Source organism: Phodopus roborovskii, unplaced genomic scaffold (genome assembly GCF_943737965.1).
Source record: "Phodopus roborovskii unplaced genomic scaffold, PHOROB, whole genome shotgun sequence".
Lineage (NCBI taxonomy): Eukaryota > Metazoa > Chordata > Mammalia > Rodentia > Cricetidae > Phodopus > Phodopus roborovskii.
In genome coordinates this window covers 697,558-721,726 of record NW_026126689.1, presented here as the reverse complement: position 1 = coordinate 721,726, position 24,169 = coordinate 697,558, and the positions used below count along the sequence as shown (strand labels likewise).

At 42.0% G+C, this 24,169-nt stretch overlaps 1 protein-coding gene across 1 annotated transcript in view; it reads left to right on the top strand.

Annotated features, from left to right (window-relative positions):
- The window catches only part of Cntnap2 (contactin associated protein 2), a 1,802,334-nt gene that overhangs the window by 1,561,837 nt on the left and 216,328 nt on the right, over nt 1-24,169 (top strand). Inside the window, 1 exon segment of the mRNA XM_051174658.1 lies at nt 10,415-10,585. Within this exon segment, the coding sequence (XP_051030615.1) occupies nt 10,415-10,585 (171 nt within the window).

Here is a 24,169-nt window from a genome sequence, read left to right as displayed (position 1 = left end):
AAGAAATTATCAGCAGCCTATAATTCACACCGCCAGAAAAACTAGGATACAAGGAGGATTCTAAGAGATTCATACAAGGTCCCTCACAGAAGGGGGAAGGGACAAGATCTCCTGAGCATATTAGGAGGGGCAGGCAGTGAGTGGAGAGAGAGCTAAGAAAAAGAGAAGGGGAGGAGAGGAATGCATGTGGGACTAGGAAGATTGAGTCAGGAGAGGAATAGGTTAGAGAAAGAGAGAGAGAGAGAGAGAGAGAGAGAGAGAGAGAGAGAGAGAGAGAGAGAAAGGAAGAGACCATAAAAGAGGGAGCCATCGTAGGTTTGAAGAGAAAACTGACTCTAGAGAAATGTCCAGAGACCTATCTATAAGACTGACCCCAACTAACAATTTGAGCAACAGTGGAAAGGCTACCATAAATGCCCTTCCCTGATAATGAAATTGATGACTAACTTATCCACCATCATAGAGCCCTCATCTAGTAGCTGACAGAAACAGAAGCAGACACCCACAGCTAAACATTGAGCTGAACTGGAATCCATATGCAGAGAGGGAAGACAAGACCAGGCTACAGAAACCCACAGAGACAGCTGACCTGAACAAGGAGGAGCTAATGGGCCCTCCCAGACTGATAGCTGGGAATCCAGCATGGGCCTGACTCAGACCCCCTGAACATGGGTCTCAGTTAGAGGGCCTGGGCAGTCTAAGGGACCTCAGACAGTGGAGCCAGGATGGATCCCTGGTGCACAAAAGGACTTTGGAAGCACATTCCCCATGGAGGGATTCTCCCTTAACCTAGAGGCAGCAGGGAGGGCCTAGTCCCTACTCCAAATGACTTGACAGATTTAGATGACCCCTCCTGTAAGACATCACCCTACATGTGAAGTGGCGGGGGAGATGGGATGGGAGGGTGTTTGGGGGGGCATGGAGGGTGGGAGAGAGTGAGGAAGGGAGGGAGAGGGAACTGGGATGGATATGTAAAACAAGAAAAATTTAAAAAAAAAATTTTTGAAAAAATAATTAGGTATTTCCTTTATCCACAAAGATCTACCAAGCGCTCAAGATAAAGTAAAATTACCTATTTATATTTAAATGTGCCAATTAGAGTTCAGCATGTGGCTTCCATGACTAATCAGGAACACACAAGTTTCCTCAGAATCTTGTGCAGAGCTGGGAACACTCTGGGCACCATGACCTTGAGAGCTTGAGCATCTCATGTTCTCTATTGGACTCAGGCCAGTGTTGTAGCTCAAAAGAATCCAATTACGGTGAGACATCCAACAAAGCACTTACATTGATGATGCCTTCTGTCAGTTTTCAGTATTACCCTTTTGTGTCTGAGAAGTAGAAAGAACCTTCTGGAATGAGTGGATGCTTCGGAGAAAGCAGGTGACCAAAGCCCAAGGGTAATGCCTTCCCTTGGAGCCCTCCATTTGGAGGTTTGTTTATTCCATGAAATGATGCTTTGTATTCAACAAAGGCTACCTTTTACTAACACGACTGTACAAAAAGAGAGATTTAATTAAGGAAGTCATTTCTCCTACTACTCACAAGGAAACCTCTACAGACAGACTCAAATCTGCATGCAAATGGAATCGTCTGGTTTATCCTCATCAGCACCCAGCCTAAACTAAACAATAGGAAGCTCGTTGCACAATACAAAGAACACTAAAATTTTAACCTTTTGGGTCACTTATAATTTTCAAAGTAATTAGTATCTTCAGAGCTGATATTTACATTGGAAATTGCTTGTCATTTAAAGCAGAATTTCCATATACACTTTTCAGGGAAGTCCAAATAGAAGCTATTCCATGAACTGAGGAACTTAGTGAACCTGAGAGAAGATAGGTTAGCTCACTAAGATCTGGAGCCATCACAGCTCCAGACTGACCAGAGACACCAAGGACCTTCTCCTGGCTCAGGCCAGACTCTCCCTCTAAGGAAGTGATCCCTAGTAGAGAGGGAGATGTGCAGAGGCTGGATACAGTGTTGCTGGCTAATCTTGTCTTCAGTGTTCCTAGGCTACCGCTGTTCACACAGAGTTCTTTGCAGCTAGCTGTCTTCTCCGTGTCTAATTGTTTTTCTTTACCTCCGGTTTTTATCTAATGGCCATGCAACACTTTGTTGCCGCTGAACCACTCTCCATTCTGAACCACTCTCCCATTCATGTGCTGTGAATGGAATTTAAAAATAAAAAAAAAAAAAAAAAAAAAAACCAATCACTGAAGAAGACTGGAAAGATAGCTCAACAAGTAAGGTGCTTAACTCAGAAGCATGAGGAACTGAGGGTCCTCAGAAACCACACAAAAACTCTAGGCATCATAGCATACATTTGTCATCTTAGCACTGGGGAAGCAAAGGTATGAGGATCCTGGGGGCTCATTGGCCAGCCAGGCTATCCTAATTCATGAGCTCAAGATCAATGAGATACCTTATCTCAAAGGAGGTAAACAGCATTCCTGAGGGTGACCTGAGGTTGTCTGAGGACCTCCAATCACATATACACTCATATGCACCTACACACACACACACACACACACACACACACACACACACACACACACACAAATCATGGAGGAGATAAAGAAACAGAGAGCCTATGGTATCCTTTCTAAAGGATTACAGTGATCACAAAATCTATCCATTTAGTGTCCACCAATAATGTTTATTGGACATTTGTATTGTGGGCAGTACCCTGCTGATTGCATTGCGTGGGGGTAGTTCCAGTGACTCTCCCAGGAGAGGTCCCCTTTCTAGCTACTCCACTGCACAAAAAAGGAAATTGACATTGAGGATGGTCAAGTGCCCGGAGTCACCCAGGCAGTGAAGATGACAATGTCAGAATGCAAGCCAGACTGATTCTAGGGGTACATGTGAAACCAGCACATAGCAGCTTTGCAGAGACACAAGCCGACGGCGTCACGTGACTAACAGTAAAAGAAAGCATACATGTCCATGCTGCTTGCTGATAGGCAAGTGAGAAGCCAGCTGCAAGGGGCCGGCTGAGGACCTGTTTAAGGGTCACTCAGATCACCAGCTCTCTTCCTCTGCTCAGCTCCCAGCTTCCGTATTCTCTCCGGGTAGGGGTAAGAATACACCAGACATTCAAGAAGTGGGAGCATCAGGCCTTACCCACGCAGTGCTGGAGAGAAGACAGTCACAGTAACCCACTTGGCCTCCAGTCTCTCAGCTCCAGCACACTGGCCACAAAACACATACTCCTCACGCAGAAAGCTCGTTTCTAAAGAAGCTGAATCATCAGGACCCAATAAAAGAAGTCAAGACACCAGTACTTGGGGCACCCCTAATGAAACAGAAATCTCTCCCTGTTGTTCGGAAGCACAACAATCAAAGAAGGCACCCCCAGCCCCATCCCACATGCTCACACTCTGGCCGGCTGCTTGCTCGGTGCTTTGTTATGAAGTGTAAATGAATGGGGAAGACCTAGCAACCACATGCATTTATGGAACAAATCCAAACCTAACACCAGGGGAAGGCAAGAGGCCTTGGGAGAAACGGAGATAACGCAAAAAGAAAAGGAAAATGTTTTTATAAAAATATGATTTTGTATCTAAAACAAAACAGAAAAAAATAGGATAGAGTGATATTAAAAAGAGGCTACCAGAAAATAAGCAGTTATCCTTGGACATTTTTAAAATATAGGGGCCCAAATGAAAACACGAGGGCAAGGGGCTGATGACGTAGCTCAGTGGTAGAGAATTTGCCCACCATGCGGAAGACCCTGGGTTCAGTTCCCAGCACTAACAAAATGACAACAACAAACAAACAAAGCTTGCAAGAGTGAAAGTAATAATACTGGAAGGATGCTCAAAGTAGATTACTAAGATAATTTAAAAAAAAATCAAAATTAGGAGTGAAAATGAGCAAGACCGTGAAATTAATAGGTTAAAAGTAATAGATTTAAGCAGAAAGGGGATCAAGAATTCTAAGCCTGTGGCCCCACATAAGGAATAGGTATATATGGTAATCAGAGCGCATTAGCTTTCTCTACAGCAACCCAGACAGCTTGACAATTGTCTTTCTGGGGTGTCTCAATTAGGTGTGAAAAGGGAATAATGGCTTATCAGAAGAACACAGATTTAGAAAGTAAATGTCAAGCACTTCAGTCTTCAAGATGCTTACTGAAAATGTTTCGGAAAATGAGGGTGCAGACCCAGAAACAGGCCAAGGCATCTCTGAACCTGAGCATAAGTTCCTGAAGAGGAGAGGAGGCAGGTTTGGCAATGGTGGAGGAAGAGATCACAGGACAGGAGCCAAGGCCAAAGACCCGCCTATCCAGATGGAAGCAGAGACAAGGAGGATGTTGCCAGGGTTCAAAGCCATGCCTGCTATGTGACTGCAGATCTAAAGTTCTGGAGAGGTTTTGAGAAAAACTGTAGAGCTGTGATAGTGAATTTGGCACCCACGACAAAGACATGGATAGCTGAGCAAAGTGTGTGTGGGGGGGAGGGAATCATTGATCCTAGAGAAACAAAGAATTATATAGAAGGAAAAACTACAACTACATTTGACTATCTGGCTTATTAGTGAGTATCGTTCATGCCCTCTTACACATATAAATAAATGGCGAATTTTCACAGGCACCAAATTCTGCAGTGTGACTGTTTGGAGGAAAGTATTGCAAAAGGGACTGAGGAAAAAGACTCTGCTAAAGTCTAAAACCTCATCTCACATCCAGACAAACCAATATAAAATATCTAAGGGTGTAAATTAATAAATTCCACACAGAGGGGTGTGTGTGTGTGTGTTCTTACATGTATGTTTGCCTGTGTGGAGGACAGAGGTCAACTTCAGGTGTCTTTCTCTATGCTTTCCAACTTATTTTTTGAGACTGAGTCTCTAGCTGCAATTGGAGATTGCTAATAGGCAAGGCTGACTGGCCAATGAGCTCCAGGGATCTGCCTGTCTCCACCCACCTAACCTCTCAGTGCTGGGGTTAAGGCTGTGACCCTACTACACCCTGCATTGCATGTCCTGAGGATCCAAAGCCAAATTACCCACTGAGCCGATCTCCCCAGCCCCAAGTGTAGATATCCTTAAATATATGACTATAACTAAAAGAGTATGAAGTATTAGGAAGGATTGTCTCTATGGAATTAGACTGAAGAGGTGAACAGGAAACATGACACCAGTAGATTTTTATAACCCATGTCCATGTAATATTTTGTAAGGAATGAAAATGGGACTTAAAATTGAATACTGTCCCTCAGAAAATATCTCTAGGAACTCTGAGATTGGAATGCATTGATAAGATCTAGTAAGTGGCTACTGAAAAATTTGGATGCATACAAAGACACCACGTTTTCAACTAGTAATCGCCTGAGGTTTGTAGTAACACTGAGTGTCGGCGACACCTGGTTTGCTGCCCCAGCCCTCTCTCTGACACTTAGCTAGAGATGCCACTCTGCTTCCTCTGGACACATATAATAACCCTGGCCTGGAGTATACTTATATTAAAAAGCTTCTCCCATGATGGACTTATTTTCAAGCTTAAAGAGCTCTCAATGCCATGCCAACCATTGTGCCAAGCCTCTGAGGACTCTTGCTCCAGCCTAGGGCTGCATCCCTAACCTTCCCAACCACCTCATTATTCTGTTACTGTTGACTGACCCTTCTAGTCTCAGACACTCATTTCTATTCTGTATCACACGATCCCTCTTGATTTCCAACTTTTCCCCCTTCTGCCTATGTTCACCCAGTCCCTATCACCTCTTGTCACTCAGTTCTTGCCATCCAGGGACTCACTTATTCTTACTTGGTATTCTCATGCAATGAGCTTTTCCCCTCCATAGTGCTGACCTTGATAGCAAGTACAAATTGCATTTAATTCAATAGCCTTAAGCTTATGAGACCATCAGTCTTGCAAATGCTTGGCGTGGTTCAATGAAGTCTATAGGGAATAATAGAAATAAAGTCATGAATGAAGAAAATTATGGTGTGCTGGTAGAATCAGGATCTGGTTATCTGTAGGTGTTAACGCAGCATTAGCCTTTATTGATATTTATTTAGCATCTTTAATTCTCGAGGTACACATAAACCACATTTTGACCCATGAAGAGATTGCATATGGAATTAAAACTAGATATAAATGAGAAGTAACTAATCACTTACTCATTTATTGACCAATTATTTATAGAGTATTGACTATATTCCGAGGCTAAAGGTTATGAAAGTGAAATGGTTTCATCCCAGCTTTCACGGAGCTTATGGTCAACTAGGAGCAATATAAACAAACAGTAATAATGCTATCAGCTCCCTGTACAGTGGAATGCAATGCACATTGGGGGGAAAAAACCTTATATTATTTGTTATAACTCAGAGTCCCAGAGTCTGGTCCACAGACTTTCCAGACAAGACTCAGAAAAGGTCATCAGGTTCTGGAGCATCATCATTCAAACATTTTCCTTTGTGCATACTCACTGACAGTGAGCTCACAGGCTGGAAAAGGGGTTCTGCTGTTAAGAGCAGCACTGATTTCCCCTCCAGGGAGTCTGGGTTCGATTCCCAGCACCCACATGGCAGCTCACAACTGTCTGTCACCCCAGTTCCAAGAGATCCAACACCATCTTCTACTTTTGAAAGCACCAGGCAGAAGCATGTGGTACACAAACATGCATGCGTGCAAGCAAAATATTCATATTCCTAAAATAAAAATAATAATATCTCTTTTTTAGAGGAAAAAAAGTAAACTCACTGAGCAAAGTTGCTTATTCTTGTGTGTGTGTGTGTGTGTGTGTGTGTGTGTGTGTGTGTGTGTGTGTGTGATACATTGTAACTAAAAAAAGAAAGACAGTAAACAGCATGACAGCTCAGTGGTAAAGTGTTTGCTGAGTAAGCCTGATGAATGGAATTCAATCCCCAGATCCCATAGTGGAAAAAGAATACTGACTCTCTTAAGTCACCTTCTGACTTCCACACCTACACTGTAGCAAGTGTGTAACAGCACAAACACACACACATGCACACACACACTAATATACTACATACACACACTAACAATAAACAAAATACTTTCTAAAATAAACCACAAATGGAAGGGCTTTTCGAGATACACAAATGAGTCAGAATATCCTCTGCCTGATTCCCCGTCAATCCCCTCCCCACAAATCCAGAGTCAACACAACTGTGATCTTGCTAGACCAGGCCAGAGCAGAGGCCTTCCTGCTACTAATGAAGACTCTGGACTTCATGAACCCATCCAGAGATCTGGGACATTCACAAGTAGCAAAGGTAGCAAAATGTGACAATCCAGGCGTTTTCCAGGATCCTGGTAAACACCACTGGTTCAAGGCGTGGTTTCCCTCTGAATAAGCCCGTTCAAGAGACTGAAATAGATTGAAGTTGCTTAGTGAGCACAGAATTAGAACAAATGGAATTGCCTGCCACCTGTAGAGATGTTTCATCAAACTAGAAGAACTGATTAAACTGCCCTGCTCGTCTCCGGGTATATCCCTGTTGGAATAACTAGACCTGGATCTCAAATAAATACTGACATGTTTTCCTTTTAGCTTTTGTTTTCCTGGAATCACTTCAGACAACCGTCCTTCTGTTAATGCATCGCCACCTCAGATAATAAGAATGTGCTTGATTGGATTGAAACTTGAAAACATTAATTACATCCCTGTCCTGGGGATTCAGCCTAAAGAGACAGAAATTGTTCTGCATAAGGCTGGAGGTGCACAGGGACCTGGATCCTGCCAGGCGCTAAGGTTGTTAAAGGACTTTCCCTCCTTAGGACCAGCAGAGTCCTCCTAGCCCCCAAGAAATGCATCTTTACCCACTCCAGCTTTGAGGGTTCTTGATGGTTGAGGCAGCTGCTCCTTTGCTTTAGGTTTTCTCCAAGAAGCATTAGGCTTCCTGGCAGCCAGGACAGTGCCCCTCTCTCCCTACATGAAACATCAGATGAGGACTCAGGAAGGAGGCTCAACCCTTGGATAACAGCATCAGCATCAGGGCAATAAAGATCCTTCTTTTTTTCCAATATTATCCTACTTGCTATCATGCTCATTTTCCTAGAAATGAACCATAATCTCTCAATGAAAGCTATGAACAGTTAAAACACAATAAAGCAAAACTGCACTAATACTTTCATACACCTTAAGAACAAGCTGTCCCTACCCCTGGCATTTTTTTTTTCTTTTTGGGTTAGGGTCTCAAAGAACCCAGGCTACACACTTTGTCCTGAGAGCCAAGAACCAAGAATGATCTTAAACTTCCGATGCTCTTGCCTCTACTTTCTGAGTTACGGGCATGTACCGCCATTGCTGGCCATGTACTGCTAAGGATCAAACACATGCTAGACAACCACTCTAGTGGAGATACCTACAGACATATTTCACAGACTTATCAGTTATATACTCTCTACTAAAATAGTTAAAAGTGAGACCTTGATTCTGAGACAACTCCAGAGGATAAGAAATATGAGGAACTATTTTATGTCATCCATTCGACTCCTTACCAATATGTATAAATTCTTAACAAACCACAACCCAATTCAATGTGAACAGTATGGCAAAACTCATGCTTAACCAATCAGAAATCATCAGCTCACCTTTAGCTGTATCTATGGATTTGGCAAATGTATTGCATTTCAAAAATAATTTTTCGAAGCTGGCACTATGACCCAGTTAGTAAAGAGCTTTCCATCCAAGCATGAGGACCTGAGTTCAATTCCCTAGACCTGAACAAATACATTTGTAACCCCAGTGCTAGGTAAGCCTAGACAGAATCTCTTGGGCTCACTGGCCAACCAGCACGGCTTACTCATTGATCTCATTGATCTTCAGCCCGGTGAGGGCCCTCTCAAAAAGGTGAGGCCAGCGAGAAGACTCGGCAAGTGCCACATGAGCCTGGCAACCTAAATTCAGACTTCCAGCCATCAGAACATACATAACGGTGAAATGAAAGAATTGATTACGTATAGAAACTATGCAAACTTTACCCTATTGTTATTCTCTAAACAATCCAGTATGATGACTGCACCACAGCATTCCCATTGTGTCCGTATTACTGGTAATCTGAAGATGATTTAATGCATGCAGAAGGATGTGCATAAATTTATGACGTGTCAGCATTTTGTTTAAGGGACCTCCGTTCTCAGATTTTTGATATCTAGTAAGGTACTGGGACTAAACAAGGGATAATGAAAATCAGCTGTGTTGTCTGTTTTATTTCCATGAACACAGAAGTTTCTCTTCTTGCCCCTCCCCAGCTAGTTGCACTAAGCCACTTCCAGTCTGCTGTTGCTTTATTGAGAAACCACTGAGGTGTCTCACATAAACTCATTAGAATCTTAATGTGCGTATCCATAGTGCATTCAACTTTAAGTATTCCATGCACTTATCTGGATGTCACTACATGTATCCTAGATGCCTACAAAAACTAATAGCGTAAGTGAGGTAAGAAGGTAATTTAATATCTGGGTAGAATAATGCTGCATGTTTAATTTTAAAAATACAGCTTCAGTGTAGCAGTTGCCAACATAAAGTTACCTTCGTTGAAAAATAGTAATTGGATTTAATGCTGCATATACAAACGGTTTTCATTAAAGGAGAGTGTGAGTATAAACTAATGAAGGAAGCTCAGCTCACCTGTTGGAGCTCTTCAGAAGCAGGGCAGTATACGCAATTTAAACAGATTGGACAATTAGTGTTAAAGCTGGCGGCTTTAGTGGGCGCTTGAAAACACGTCTACGTATTTTGATCTTACTCTGGTCTTAACCTATGGATGGCACATATTAGAAAGGAGTTTTCACAGGCAATCAAGTTGCAGGTTAGGTTATAATCCCATGCTAACTTCTTGATCTATTAGTCCTGATGGAATCGGAGTAAGTTGGTTTGGAATTTTAATTATGCCTTGTAAATTGTTCTTCTTGGGACCCTGGCCACTCTGCCAGGCAATGGTTGGGAAGGATGGACCCTACCTTCCCAGGAGTTCATGTTACTAGTTGACTCAGAGCACCTGTGTGAGTTCAGATGGCATCTGATTCAAGGCTCTGGTGTCCCAGGACCAAAGATCACACCAGCTCCTCATGGGCAGAAACAGAAATAGAGACCATTTATTAAGAGAAGTAGGGCGTCCCCAAGAGTAAGAGTGGGCTAGTGAGCTGAGGGAAGAGCTGTGTATGCTGTACAGCCCTTCATCCCACCCTGTGCATGCTCTGTTCTTTAGATGAAGCCCAAGGAAAGGAAGGATTCAGTCTTGTTCTTCAAACTGGCCTCTTTCATGCGTAAATCATGTTTCCAATCCCATCCCCCTGCTGCACCTGGAGCTCTCTGCAATTGTTTAGGGAAGCAGGGCTGTTGCCCAGAAAGGTTTATTAAACTCAAGAAATAGGCCTTTTTATATAATTGCTCTAATTAAGGTATAGATGACCTTGTCTCCTCTCTTCATCCCACAGGAAATTATTGGAATGCAGCCTCCTTCCCAAATCCATCATCCTACCTGCACTTCTCAACCTTCCAAGGAGAAACTAGTGCTGACATTTCTTTCTACTTCAAGACATTAATTCCCCGGGGAGTGTTTCTGGAAAACCTTGGGAACACGGACTTCATCAAGCTGGAGTTGAAGTGTGAGTATTTATTTTCTATGAACATGTTAGTGGTCATTCCGGTCACAGAAATGTCTCAAGAGAGTTGGCAAGGGAGGTAAGAAAACACTACTCTTCTAGTGGTAGGAGAGCATGCAGTAAGTCTCCTTGTTTGGTGTGCTTGCTTTCCAGGGAAGTAGGTCAAGAGTAGACAGAGGTGTGTAAACCCATCTGATACACAGAGAGCAGAGGGGCCAACATGGAGGAAAGCAGAAGGAACGTAGAAAGATATCAGTGTGGCTGAGGCAGCCAAACCAGCTATCTGATGAAACAAAACACTGCTTGGTACTTTCCCAATGAAGCTCTGCATCCACGCCTTCCAAAAAAGTGTAGGCTCTTAATTTGTTTAGACATAGAATTCAGAGTCAGGTATAGTTGGCCTTGGATTCTCCAACCACATGGAGCTCTACTTTGGGACTGCCTCCATGGAAAACAGGCCAGGCAAACCCAAGTTCAGATTTAGGAAGTTATAATACACAGACCTCCAGGTTAAATGATTACTTGCCAGGCTGTTTTAAGTCAAAGTCATATGGAAGATGCTGAGCCCAGTCTTCTGTGAGATCTCAGGCCCCTGATAAGTATGTCAGACTGGCTTTCCCCCCCCCCCCATACACACACCCTAACCCTAATCCTAACCTTGAGTATGTCAGACCGGCTTCCCCGTGGACCTTTTCTCTCTGTGTTCTCTGTCCTACTGATACCTTATGCTTCTGTTCCAAGGATAACTCCAAATCCATTTCCCAGTATATCTGAGGTTTTTCTATTTTTCTGCTCATAAATATGCAATGTGCCATTTGAAAAGATAATCTCACATAAATTTTTTTCCCCATTGAAATCTCACTGGGTTCTCTTTTTAAATGGTAGATTGTGACATAACAAAAATAGGTAAGGGTGTCAAAGTGTCTTAGGCTCAAACCCAAATTGGGGATTGAATTACTTAATCTCTATGGATCCCAACTTTCTGGAATATAAAATTGCAATGCTAATTTTGGGAGACTGTTCCGAAAATGGAGAGCAGATATTTGTGGAGAATTTATTTCAGTGTCTAGTAAGCACCAGAATTATCTTCCCAAGGTTGCTCATTGTAATGCAGGGTTTTTCAGTAATGGCAGGATCTTCCTCAATCCAGTCGTGCTAGAGCCAGGGTCCTAAGGCACCAGACACTTGGATGTCTCAAAGATCAACATGAGACAGTGGCTCCAAGCCCGTTGTCTCACACCATGAAAGGTTAAATATGCGCACCCTCATGGGAGCGTGCACAGCAGAAGCAAACTTCACTAAAGACTACAGAGCAGTAAGAAATTGATGGAAAGTGACAGAACGTCCTGAGAGGGAGAGGCTGTCAGGTTCCTTTGTCCAGGGGATTCTACAGGGCCACGGAAGATGCCAGACAAAGGCTGAAGTACTGTCTGTTGGGTTGGCTAGTTTTCTGGGCTGTGTGGTGGCTGAGTCAATGGAGGCCTACACGCTCTATGCCTGTCCCCCTGGACCAGCCGTGGAAATGAACCCGTGTTGTTCATGTACTTTTCATCTCTGACTCCAGCCTTGTTAGTTATGGACCTTGACTGTCAATCAATAGCAGCTTGTCATTTTGCCAGCGTCACTACCCTCAGACTCGCAGATACATACGCCAGGAGTTGTCAATTAGGCTATACTCTCTTTGTTCTCATATTTACATAGTCAGCAATAGTTTTACCATGGCAGAGAGTGAATGCCACCCCAGCTACCATGGTGTTCTTTCTTGGTTGCCACATATCTAGCTTGTAGTGGGATATTCACTTTGTCTCCTTCTGTGGCAATGACTACGCCCCTTGGGGGTAGAACCAGGGGCAGAAGTGAACTGTGGAAGGAGGTCTGAGGAGGAGGGAAGGGGGAACGCTCTCTTGCTGGCAGGTCGAGGAGAGGAGAGCATCTGGTAGAACTTGCTGGTGTTCATCTGTTTAGATTGTAAGTCATTTCTCCCTGAACAAACATCTATCCGGCCTATTTGTTTATCCTGATCCTTATTTAACCGAAAGGAGACAAAGTGAATATCCCACTACACTAGCTAGTGTTCTGAGGTAGTGTCCTAAGCAGAAGTCCACTGTTAGAATCCATCCTTACTGATAGCTGAGTTTGTTGCGATCAGAAATTAAGATAGGATGATAATTAAATATGGCCCAGGGGACTTTGGGGAGGGAAACAAGTGGTGTGCCATCACCGGCCCAGATCCTTGTCCCTCCCCTTATCTGTCTAGCTTAGTTATCTCAAATCCAACTGCAGACCTCCTTTTCATCTTCCTCACTGGTCCAGACTTTGCTATGCAAACCCTTCACCTTTCTTTAACCCCAGCCTCTGTCCTCCCTGCAATAGACCTGGGCAACTTACAGTTTTCACCATGGGCAAGATCTGATTAAAAAGAAGACTTAAAACAATCTAGCCCTAGTATTAAAACTAATTAATTTATTGATTAAAATGCCCTCTCCACTGAATTAGGGCTCATAATTATTAAAATGGGATTTTTCATTTCCTTTGGTTAAAATTAATTTAATCAACTATGTTCTTTCTTCTATGTTAGTTAGATGGCATATTAGAAATGTCCCATGGCCTAAAAAAATGGACAGCTCTATATTTTAATAGTTCTATACTTTTCTATACTGTTACTTAGATTCCCGGACTGCTTTACCTTGCTTGTATTTGGTAGAATCATGTCTTAGTAGGAAGAGAGGACAAGCAGAGTTCAGAGAGAGCAGGTGTCTTGGCTTTCCACATGCATCAAAGAGTTTCATTTATTCCTTATTGAGGAAAATCTTCAGAGAGGCTTTCAAAGCCTTGTAGGTGTGTGGATTATGAGCCTAAAGCTTCACCTACTGCTCTGAGGCTCCTTCCTCGTAGGTCTTTCTTGAAAATAAATAAATAAATAAATAAATAAATAAATAAAAAAGCATAGTAGAAGGTGAATTTCAGCCTCCATCTTTCAGTACCACTGATCTTTTCTGTTTATATGGGGTGAAGACATACAGAATCTCTAAGATGCAGAGTTGAAACAGTCTCTTCTAAAACCCAGTAAAAGTGAAAATATTTTTTAAAGACCCCTGACTGGCAAACAGTAGAAACCATCACTTTGTGCATCTCCACTAGACTTCAAAGGGACCTTGGTGTGTTGTGTAGAGGATAGCAGAGTTGTGTACTAGAAAGAAACATACTTGAAGTAAGAAAGAAGTGCTTCTGCAAAGCTGTCAACCCTTAAGAGAAACTGAGGCTCAAACTAGTTTACAGTGTACTTGGGCTGGTCATGTTTCAGCCTGGGAAAAGGCCGAGCCAAGCCATCTTGAATATATAAGCTCTCACGGATTTCAAGAAACTAGTCTGGCCAAAAGTAAAAGTGACAGAAATACCCCCAGGACAACTTAAAGGGGGAATTATTTATCTCAGCTCAAAATTTCAATGAGTTAGTGTATGGTCAGATGACCCCCATGCACTTGGGTAGGACATCATAGCAGAAAGAGTCTGTGTCCTGAAAGTTGTTGACTTTTGAGGAGTCATTACTTAAGAGCCCCCAGGATCTAATTGTCTCTGGAACCATATCAGACACACACACAGGTGCACTCCACTTAATCCAGTCAAGCTAACAATGAAGATTAACCATCAAATGTATGGTACCAGATATTTGTCAAAAATGAGGATTAAGACAGACAAGGTAGAAAGGTATCTTCCAAGGAAGGGATTGAGTATTTTAAACAATACATGTAAAATTTCTTGGGAGGGAGGGGTGTTATTTACAGAGTTGACAATCCTACTGAGTAGCTGTAGGAATGGTATGTCCCACTACAATGAAAATGATAGCCCTCAGCTGTTACAAGCAGTTTCCTGCCAGCCTGGTCCCAGAACCTCATCAGTCCCAAAATAACACAGAGAGACTCTATTAGTTATAAAGCCGTTGGTCAATGGCTAGAGCTTCTTATTGGCTAGCTCTGTCTTAAATATTAACTCATTTCTATCAATCTAAGTGTTTCCATGTGGTCCTACCAGGGAGAGAGAGAGAGAGAGAAAGAGAGAGAGAGAGAGAGAGAGAGGACCACTTATTCCTCTCAAGGCCTACATCTTGACTCCTCTCTACCACATCTCCCAGAATCCTCCTTGCCCCCTAGTCCCACCTATCTTGCTTTCCTATAGCCGAACAGGGCTTTATTCCTCAACCAATAAGAGAGACATATTTACAGAATGACATCTCCCATCACGCAGCATCTAAGCAACTGGATGCAGTAACTTTGGGCCTAGGAAAGGAGTGCACATCTTCATGGGCCAAAAGATCCTGGGGAAGGCATGCCTGAAGCCTGGTCTGTCATGTTCTCATGGCATAATGTTTTAGGTTGTGCTTCAATTTGTTTTCTCATCTCATCTTTTTTATTTTTTCCTATGAACAACATGGAGGGGGAAAACCTGGCATGGTTGACACTTGCTAGCACTTTGCTAATCACGATTTATTCGTTTTGACTTTTCTGTGTTGGATTTTTTTTTTTTTTTTGGGTGGTGGGTGAAGAATCCTTCAGTAGCTGACTGCCAGAGGACTGAGGAAAAGTGTCTTTCGCAAGCAAACTTTGTTTAAACACTCTCCCTTTCCCCCATTTACTTTGTTAGAGCTTTCTGATAGGAATTTAAATTTTGTTTCTCTGCGTGTGTCTCGGAGGAATTTTGTCACAGTGCATGCCTACATGTTGCTTTCCAGAATAGCAGCCCCGTTAATTAACTACATTGTGCCCTTCTGTCAAGAGTAGAGGATTCTTGACTCAGAGAACAGTGAGCTTGTGTACCACAAGTTAATGAGATGTCATCAACATCCTTTGCACAAGTAGAAAAACATGAGGCAAAATCAGAGCAATCTTACTCATTAGCATATTTTAAGGTACAATTTTGACTGTTTCTCACTATTTAATGTTTATTCATTCATTCAGTGAGGTTTTTCCCGGATGTTTACTAGGCTTCTGGTACTGTGATAGGTGTTGGGGGAACATGCTCAAGATACACTTTCTCCTCTCCCCCGCCACCCACGCATAGATATGGCCATTTGGAAAGCAGCCAAGTAAATAGGTGGTTGATTATTAACAGGCCAGCTCAGCCTTCTTGGGTCATTTTGTCTCAGGCCTTGTTTCAGACTCTTCATACAAATGATCCCCCTATCCTAATAACCCACTGAAGCAGACATAGCATTCACACATCCACTTTACAAATGAGGAAACTGAGACATAAGGCAAAGATGGGCCACACAGCTAGCAAGTGCAGAGCTAGGTCTTGGCCTCAACCTTTTGCCCCTGAGTTATCACTGTGACCTTGGCAGCACTCCACTTCCCTCAACAGACTGCCTGTGAGTGCTGACGGAGAATATTAAAGCTGAAGTGGAGTGACAGGCTCTTCCCAGGGAATGTAATGCTTTAATTAAATTTTGATGGATGAGCAGGAGTCGATAAGGTAAAGATGAGAGGAAAGCAAGAATCTGGAAAGGAAGGGCGGTTCGGGATAACACCAAAGGAATGAAAATATTGAGGACTGAGCCTAGAGACTCAGAAGGAAGAGGGGCGGTGGGAAGTGTCCTGTGTGTGGGGAGTGGCAGTGTGAGAGCTAGAAGGTTGGCAAGTTTAGCGCTCAGCGCTCTCTTTTCTGGGGCAGGATTGGGCTTGGATTTAAAATGAAAGCTATAGAGAACCAGTAGACATGGTTCAGGTTCTTGCAAGGGGCCCTCTTGACTGTGTAGCTCATGTTAGGTCACAACAGCTCTTAGGAGTAGTTTTTTCCTGCTGGCCTGGACCCACCGTAGCGCCAGCCCCAAATAACACACAGAGAGACTGTATTAGATACAATTCTGTTGGCCTGTTACTTGTTTCTTATCAGCTAGCTCTGTCTTAAGTATTAACCCATTTCTATTAATCTAAGTATTTCCACGTGGTCTCATCTTACCAGGGAGTGGGGCCGGCGTTTGCTCTACCCAGTCTCTACATCTTGACTCCTCCCTACTACTTCCTCTTTCCTTCTTGTCTCCTAGTCCCACCTATCTTGCTTTCCTATTGGTCAACAGTGCTTTATTCATTAACCAGTATGAGAAACATATTTACAGAATGGCATCTCCCATCAAATGGCTTCTGACCATGCTAATGGAATGAATGAAATGTGTGTGTGAAGGCTGTGGAGAGGGTTGGAACCCAGGAGCCATCAGATGCTGGAGTCCTCTGCATCACTATCACTCTGAACCACTGGTCTCTAACGGTGAGAGAAAGGAACAGAGCAGACAAGGAAGCTGTGAGTTAACCCTGAAGGACCAATGACAGCAGCCACGAGGGGTCAGAGATGCTGAATGTGAACTCTGGAGCCATAGAATGGAAAGGGCACCTGGGAAGGGAGAGAAGGCCAACTATTTCCTGGCCCAGGATAGGGACCCTGGGACTGGTCGCTGTAATGCTGAGGGTTGTTCCTTAGTTAGGAGGCCTAGCTCTAGTGAGTAGAAAGAAGTGGGTCTTAGGAAAAAGGTCTTTTGGGGGGTTTTTTGTTTAGGCAAAGGAACATATTTAAAACAGATTTCAAGGGAATTTTATGAACAGATGAGATTTCTAAAAGGAATGATTATTGGACAGGAAATGTTCCACATATGCATCAATCAGAAACCATGGTAAAACTTTAGCATAAGTCCCCATGTTAGCCAAGTTTGAGCTTGTTTTTTTAGATACCAGGATGAGTCAGAGGAAATATCTGCCTTTGGCAGACATATTTACTCAAAAAGTGTGGAGGCAGCACTCGAATGCCCTACTAATCTTAGGAGAGGGTATTAAAGGAAACTGCTCATTTCCAGCATGCAGCCTCCTGCAACACACACACTCTAGGAAGTCACAGATGAAATTACTCTGCAATGTGTAGAGCACGATGAATCAGAAGCAGTAAATTAATGGCAGTTTATCTACCACTACTTCAGAATTGGAGCAATTTTTTTATTATTATTTAAAAAAAAAAAAGAGCTTCATGAGTGTAGAAGCAAGGAATGTGGAATTCCACCTAACTGGGCCGTAGGCAATGGAGTGCTATTTGGGATGCTTCTTAAAAATACTATGAGTTTTTATAAATAGAAGGCAGGTGTTCACACCTGGATTCTTCCTTTTAACTATTCAAGACAACCTGGATTATGCACATGCATTCGTGATGAATTTGAGCATTACTATTCCTTTGCAAGCCTGGTTATGGCTTCATTTTGTAGTCAAGATTCAAAACGTGAAGAGGAGCTCTAGGCAGGTCATTGCTACGTACAAGACAAGAGTTACCCTCTCAAAAAAATATTTAAAGATATACATACTTATTCACAGCAGTAGATGCTTTACTTTTTGTTTTTATAAATTTTTATTGATCTATACATTTTTCAGCACTCCCCTCTCCTCCTCCCTTCTCACCCTACTCCCCACCCTCCATGCTCTGTTTACTCAGAGCATGTCTTTCTCCCCTTTCTAGGCGGATCCATGCTATGTCTCTCTTAGGGTCCTCTTTGCTACCTAGGTTCTCTGGGATTGTGGTCTGTTGTCTAATATCCACTTATGAGTGAGTACAGAGTATATTCCTCTTTCTTGGTCTGGGTTACCTCACTCAGGATGGCTTTTTCTAGATCCTCCCTCTTGCCTGCCAATTTCGAGATGTCACTGTATTTTACTGCTAAGTAGTATTCCATTGTATAGTGTTCCACATTTTAACTTATCCATTCTTCCGTTGAGAGGCATTTTTGGATTTAACATTTTCTTTGACCAATGAATCTGCTTCCTCTATTGAATCTCCAAGGCCTGAGAGTCTCTCTTCTGTCTCTTATATTCTGTTGTTTATGTGTGAATCTCTGGTTCCTGGTTGTTCACCAAGATTTTCCATTTCCAGACTTCCCTTGGTTTTTGTTTTCTTCATTGCCTCTTTTTCAGGTTTCAAGTATGGAACCATTTCCTTCACTGGTTTGATGCTTTTTCTTGGTTTTCTTTAAGGGATAGTTGTTGATCTCTTACAATTTCTTGTTTGTCTTTTCCCTTCATTTCTTTAAGAGAATTTTTCATTTCCCAAGGGCCTCGATAATTGTCATAAAGTTATTTTTAATGTTGTTTTCTTCTGTTTCACCCACGTTGGGATGTTCAGGTCTTGCTGTTGTAGAACAACTGGTTTCTGGCACGGCTGCATTGCTCTTTGTGTTGCTGAGTGTGTTCTTACCTTGTTGTCTGCCCATTTCTTTCTCCTACAGGTGGAGCCTGTGCTTCTGAGGGGGGAGGGGTCACTCTTCCTCCAATTGGTGTAGTTTGGGTCTGTGGTTCTATTGAACACTATTTTAGATGTAGGCAGGGCTGCTCCTCTGCTGATATCTCCCTCCAGGTGTAGATGGGCCCAAAGCTCAGATGATCGCTCCTCTAGCTACAGAAAGTTCCACAGTTCTTCTAGTGATCACTCCTCCAGGTTTCGGTTGTGCCCAGTCTCTGGTGATCGTCCTTCTGGGAGCAGTAGGGGCTGAAGGTAAATGTGTGGTTCCAGTGGTCTGATAGTTTCTGGAAGCTGCTTCAGCATGGCTTCTGCTGTCTACCTGGCTCGGGCTGAGCCCGCAGAATGAAGATGTTTTAATTTCTTTTAATTCTCGTTCTAAGTTTTTTAAATTTGGATTATGGATTTAAAAAATCTTAGCATAAATTAAAGATAATATATATCTTTTATTAAAACTATTTGCATATCAATATTAATGGGAAATGTGTATAAAAATAATCAGTAGATGCAGACTGATTATATATTTTTCCGGACATCACTATTTTTAGCTAACAAAGAGAGCTTTCTGCACATATGACTTAGGCATGTTGGGATGACAAAGATAAATTTACGAATAAATTGTCCCCTAGATATGAAAATTTGTTGTTACCTTAGACTCTACCCATGCCTGCTAGTCTGGAATTTTCCAGACAAGGCTGTAGATTCCTCCTAAGTTGGTCAGGTAGAATTACCTCTCTGCAGAATTTGTGGTCTTGAATTTTTTCCTCATACTTTAGAGGTAACTTCAAAGGACAGCCCAGCTCTTTGGCAGCCTCATGTGGCAACCCATGTCACACTTTCCCTCTCTTCTGTCGTGAGATAGCAGGCTGCTTCTGCTTGCCTCTCTATGGCAACAGAGGATCTTCCTTTGAAAATCAGTCACCTCCTTGGTAACAATTTATTTGTATCTGCCTCTGATTATAGACTCTTGAGTATCCAAGGACAACTTGCTTCTAGTCAAACCGGAAGTGATAGTGATAGCTCCTTCTGGAGTCTAATCTCTGCTCTAGAAGTTGACATCCAGGAAACAGGCCCCTGAGGCTCTACTCCATGATACATACATTATTGTGTGTGTGTGTGTGTGTGTGTGTGTGTGTGTGTGTGTGTGTGTCATGGGGTGCTCAAGAATAAGCCAAAATATTCAACAGTGATCAAAGCCAAGAGAGGGACCATATCCCCAAGTATTCAATAATGTTCTTCATCCTTATCCAAGGAAGGAAGACATATGGAAATATGTACCCAGCTTGACACTGGCATCTGCATGTTTTGATGAACTAAAAGAGAACTCTTGCTGTGAGAATAATCTCAAAGGACAAAATGTTAATGACACACTTGACTTACTAAGTAAGAAAGAAAAAAAATAAAAACAGACTCTCAGCTGACCACTCCAAAGTCATTTCCAGGTTTTTCAGACTGTGTCATGCTCATATGTGAAGTCAGGTGAAACTAGGCCGTTTGCAAGGTCCCTTCCAGCATTCATCACTCTGCAGACCTATCAGAGCCCACCAACTTGGTATGTCACTTCCCACCTCCAACCCTCAGTGGACTCATGACCAATGAGGCCTTCTCTGTTCATGCAGTGACTCTCAGGAGAGATTTTCCAGAACTAATAACACGTGTTTGCAGAAATCCCAATGACTACCATTGATGCCTGGTTATAAATGATACTGGTGACCCCTGAGAACATTTCACAAAGGACATGAGCTCAGCACATCAAAGCAGAAGCCCACAGTCTCAACCCAAAAACTTTCTCCTGTGCTCCCTACTCATTAACAGCATCTTCATTTTTTTCATTATCCATATCTAAAAATTCAAATTGATCCTTAGGTTTTACTAACCTCCCCCATATTAGGTAGATAGTTTATATTGACAGGACACTGTATTTTAATACAGAAAAGTGTCACTCTTCCTGGAGCTTTCACACCAGCACATATTAGACAGAGTGTTGTATCCATCCCATTGTAGTAAGATAGATGGAAAATAGAAAATAGACATAAAGGTAATAAAACTTCAGACTCCTTTCTCTGTCTCCCAGGATGTCTTCATACCTTGACAACCCTGGATTCTTCATTCAAACTGTCTCATAATGTGTCTCCCTCCTCTAGCACCTTCCTCCTGACATCCGACTTCCCCAATGTAGCTCAGTTTCTACAAATCTGATCCCAGTATTCCTGTTCTTATATAAGTGCTAATGGTTTCTCGTGCCTTGAAAGATCATTTAAAACCAGAAAGCTTGATGACCATGGTTTTAATTTCGAACTTCAACCTTCTTGGCACTGCAGACATTCACCTGTACTGGATGCCTAAGTTTACCTGCTTCCCACTACTGGCACTCTCTAGCACCTTCCTGAGACTTCTTGTGGGTTTACCTGTTCTGGAATCCTCCCTTCTTCCATGATTAGGTGATTCTAATCACACAAAAGTTTTTCCATTTTCTTTGTATCCTTATTCAAAATAGAACTTAGATAGCCTTAAATACACACACACACACACACACACACACACACACACACACACACACACAGACAGTTTGGTACATTTCCTGGAAGATAGCAGGCATCCTTGTTAATGAGTATCTTCCTACAGCATCTGTTTAGATGGAGTAGAAGTTGTATGTCATTAATGTAGAGAAATAGTTTTTACTTCTATCTCGCTGGCTCTGATTTTAATGTTTTCTCCATTATTTACTCATAAGATCATTCCCTTTGGAACAGGATGGCACATTATAGTGTGTACACACACACACACAAACCAAAGCTAGCATCAGCCTGCCTATGACCAGGCAGGAGCCCAGGGGCTTACTAAAGGACAAGTCAAACATGAATTCTCACATTCTGAAGCAGAGATAGGAAAAATAATGTGTCATTGCTCAGTAATAAATGAGTTTATTGGCAAGAAAAGTGAGAGAGTGTGTGTTAATTTTAAACTGTAATGAAGTTGGAGACCTTCCATCTGCCATTCTAAGAGATAAGCAGTGTCTGTGCAGGCTCAATATTTTCATAACAACAAGAGTTTCAAGAGAAGAGTTACTCCTGTGGGCCAGTCAGTGTGCATTTGTAATACTAGGGAGTTGTTGAGGCAGCCAAAGATGATGCTCAGGACCAATTAATTCAAAGCCAGTTTTAAAACAAAACAGAAGAAGACACAATACATCAGGAGTAGACTAGTGTAGATTACTTAAAACAACTCAAAACCAAGACTATCTCAAAAGGGTTAGTACAATGATATGGATCTGTTTTTGCAAGCCACCAGACAACATCACATCATTAAAGCCATGAAAGGAAGCATTAGTCAACCAGAAAGCCTAGAAATGGTTTTCATAAATGACAAAGTTGGAAAATTTTCCAATAAAGACACATTGTTTATATCAAAAGGTAACTTTTCATAACAGGACCAAGAGGAGAAAAGAAAAGATTAAAGTCTTACCTGGGATCTCAGGTTATCCGGAACCCCTCATGGACTAGAGGCATTCTGCCAATCTTTGCTTTTTGAGGCAGAGTCTCTCAGAGTCACCCAGGTAGCCTTGAACTGTCAACCCTCTGCCTCGGCTTCCAAAGCAACTGTAAAATAGGACTGTGCCCTGAGTCTCGGCTTCCTTCATAATTTCATGTTAGACTAAGGTCATGGTTAAGGCATGTTCCTAAAAGTTTCAAAAGAAGGTCATTCTTTTCTGTGTCAGCCATGTTCGTTGTACCATTTTTTGTTTTCATTTTCTAGTTTGGGTACTTTCTAATTTATAAGGAGGATTGAATTCTAGAAGTTTCTGAGTTGGGTGTTGGGAACACAAAATGTGTTTTTCTACATACTGTATGCAACACTAAAACTCCATAGTCAGTCATTAAAAATAAAACATAAAAACATTGGAGTCTGAACTGCAAGGGCCAAAAGGAGGCAGGTCCTGGGGTCTGGAGGCCATTTGATCTGGAACGGCAATGCTGAAGGACAAAGCACTTGCTTTCTGTGTTTCTGAATCCTCAGCTTGTATGCAACACTCTTGTCAATACCAGGAGTTTTCAGAGTCAAAAGAAGATAAGTCACAGAAGTCGGGGAGGTTAATCACAGCACACATAAGCAACCGGAAATCACAGAGCTGACACTGTGAGACTGTCATAAGATGCCTTTCTTTAAAGAAATGACCCTTGACACATCGGTGTTAGCTCACAAGGGGAAGCTAACTAGACCCAGGGCCTCTTAGGAAATTACTCGTTTTTCTTGTCTTTGTGGGTAGTGTTAACATGATCAGATTTGGTTTTCTGCATCTTTGAATTTGATTCCTCTGATGAGAACTGATGAGAATTCTAAATGACTTCTCAAGAAGAGTGTGGTGTTTAGTATTCTGTGAAGAATTTCTGGGTGAGCGCAACCAGAGCCCATGAATAATAGAAACGGTGCATATCTGTCGAGTGTAATTATAACAGTGAATTATGCTCGTCGTCCCGCGTTCTGCTTCCTGTATACATTAGTTCAACACCGGAACACGCTGGCTAAAGACCTGTGAGAGTTTTACTCCGAAAATAGCACGTCCTTATTTTTAGCCTTTTCTCTTTGAGACAGAGTCCCATGTAGATCAGTGTGCCTAGAACTCAATGCGTGAGAGAAAAAAGACCTTGTGACGTTAAACTTGTGATCCTCTGCATTGTCAACCCACATGTTGGGATCATAGCATGAGATATGAGACCTACTTTATGTGGGATCCCAGGTGTGATGAATGCCAGACAAGCACATTCCCAACTGAGCTACACATCCCCAGCCATTTTTAATAGAAAAAAAATACAACTGATTTAAAACATATTTCATGGTAGAGTTTAACCACTTTTTTTTTTTTTAGTTTCTAAGAGTTAGAAGAAGTAGAGAGAAACAGTTTCATTTAAAATTCCTCTAGGGTCTAGATTTAAATGAAATCTCATTCTCTGCATTTTGATTAACTAATTGCCCTGATTAAATGCTTGTTAAAATGATAAGATTGAATTGCTTAAAATGCCACCAATCTTTGCAAAGGAAAGTGGGTATTATTAGATTGTAACTTTAAAAGTACACAAATATTGTCTTCATGTTGTCAAATTACTTAAAAATCCAAAGAAGCAAAGGGGACTTTTTAAACACTATAATTCTGTATTCCAATATATTTGAATTATCATTTGGGGCCTACATTTCTAAATACTTTTCTGTTCCTTTATAGATTTTCTTTGCAAAAGTGAGATAATGTGAGTCATACAATTTTATAACCCAATTTTCATATAAGAATATGTTATAAGTACATTTCTATGTCAATTTTTAAAGCTCTAC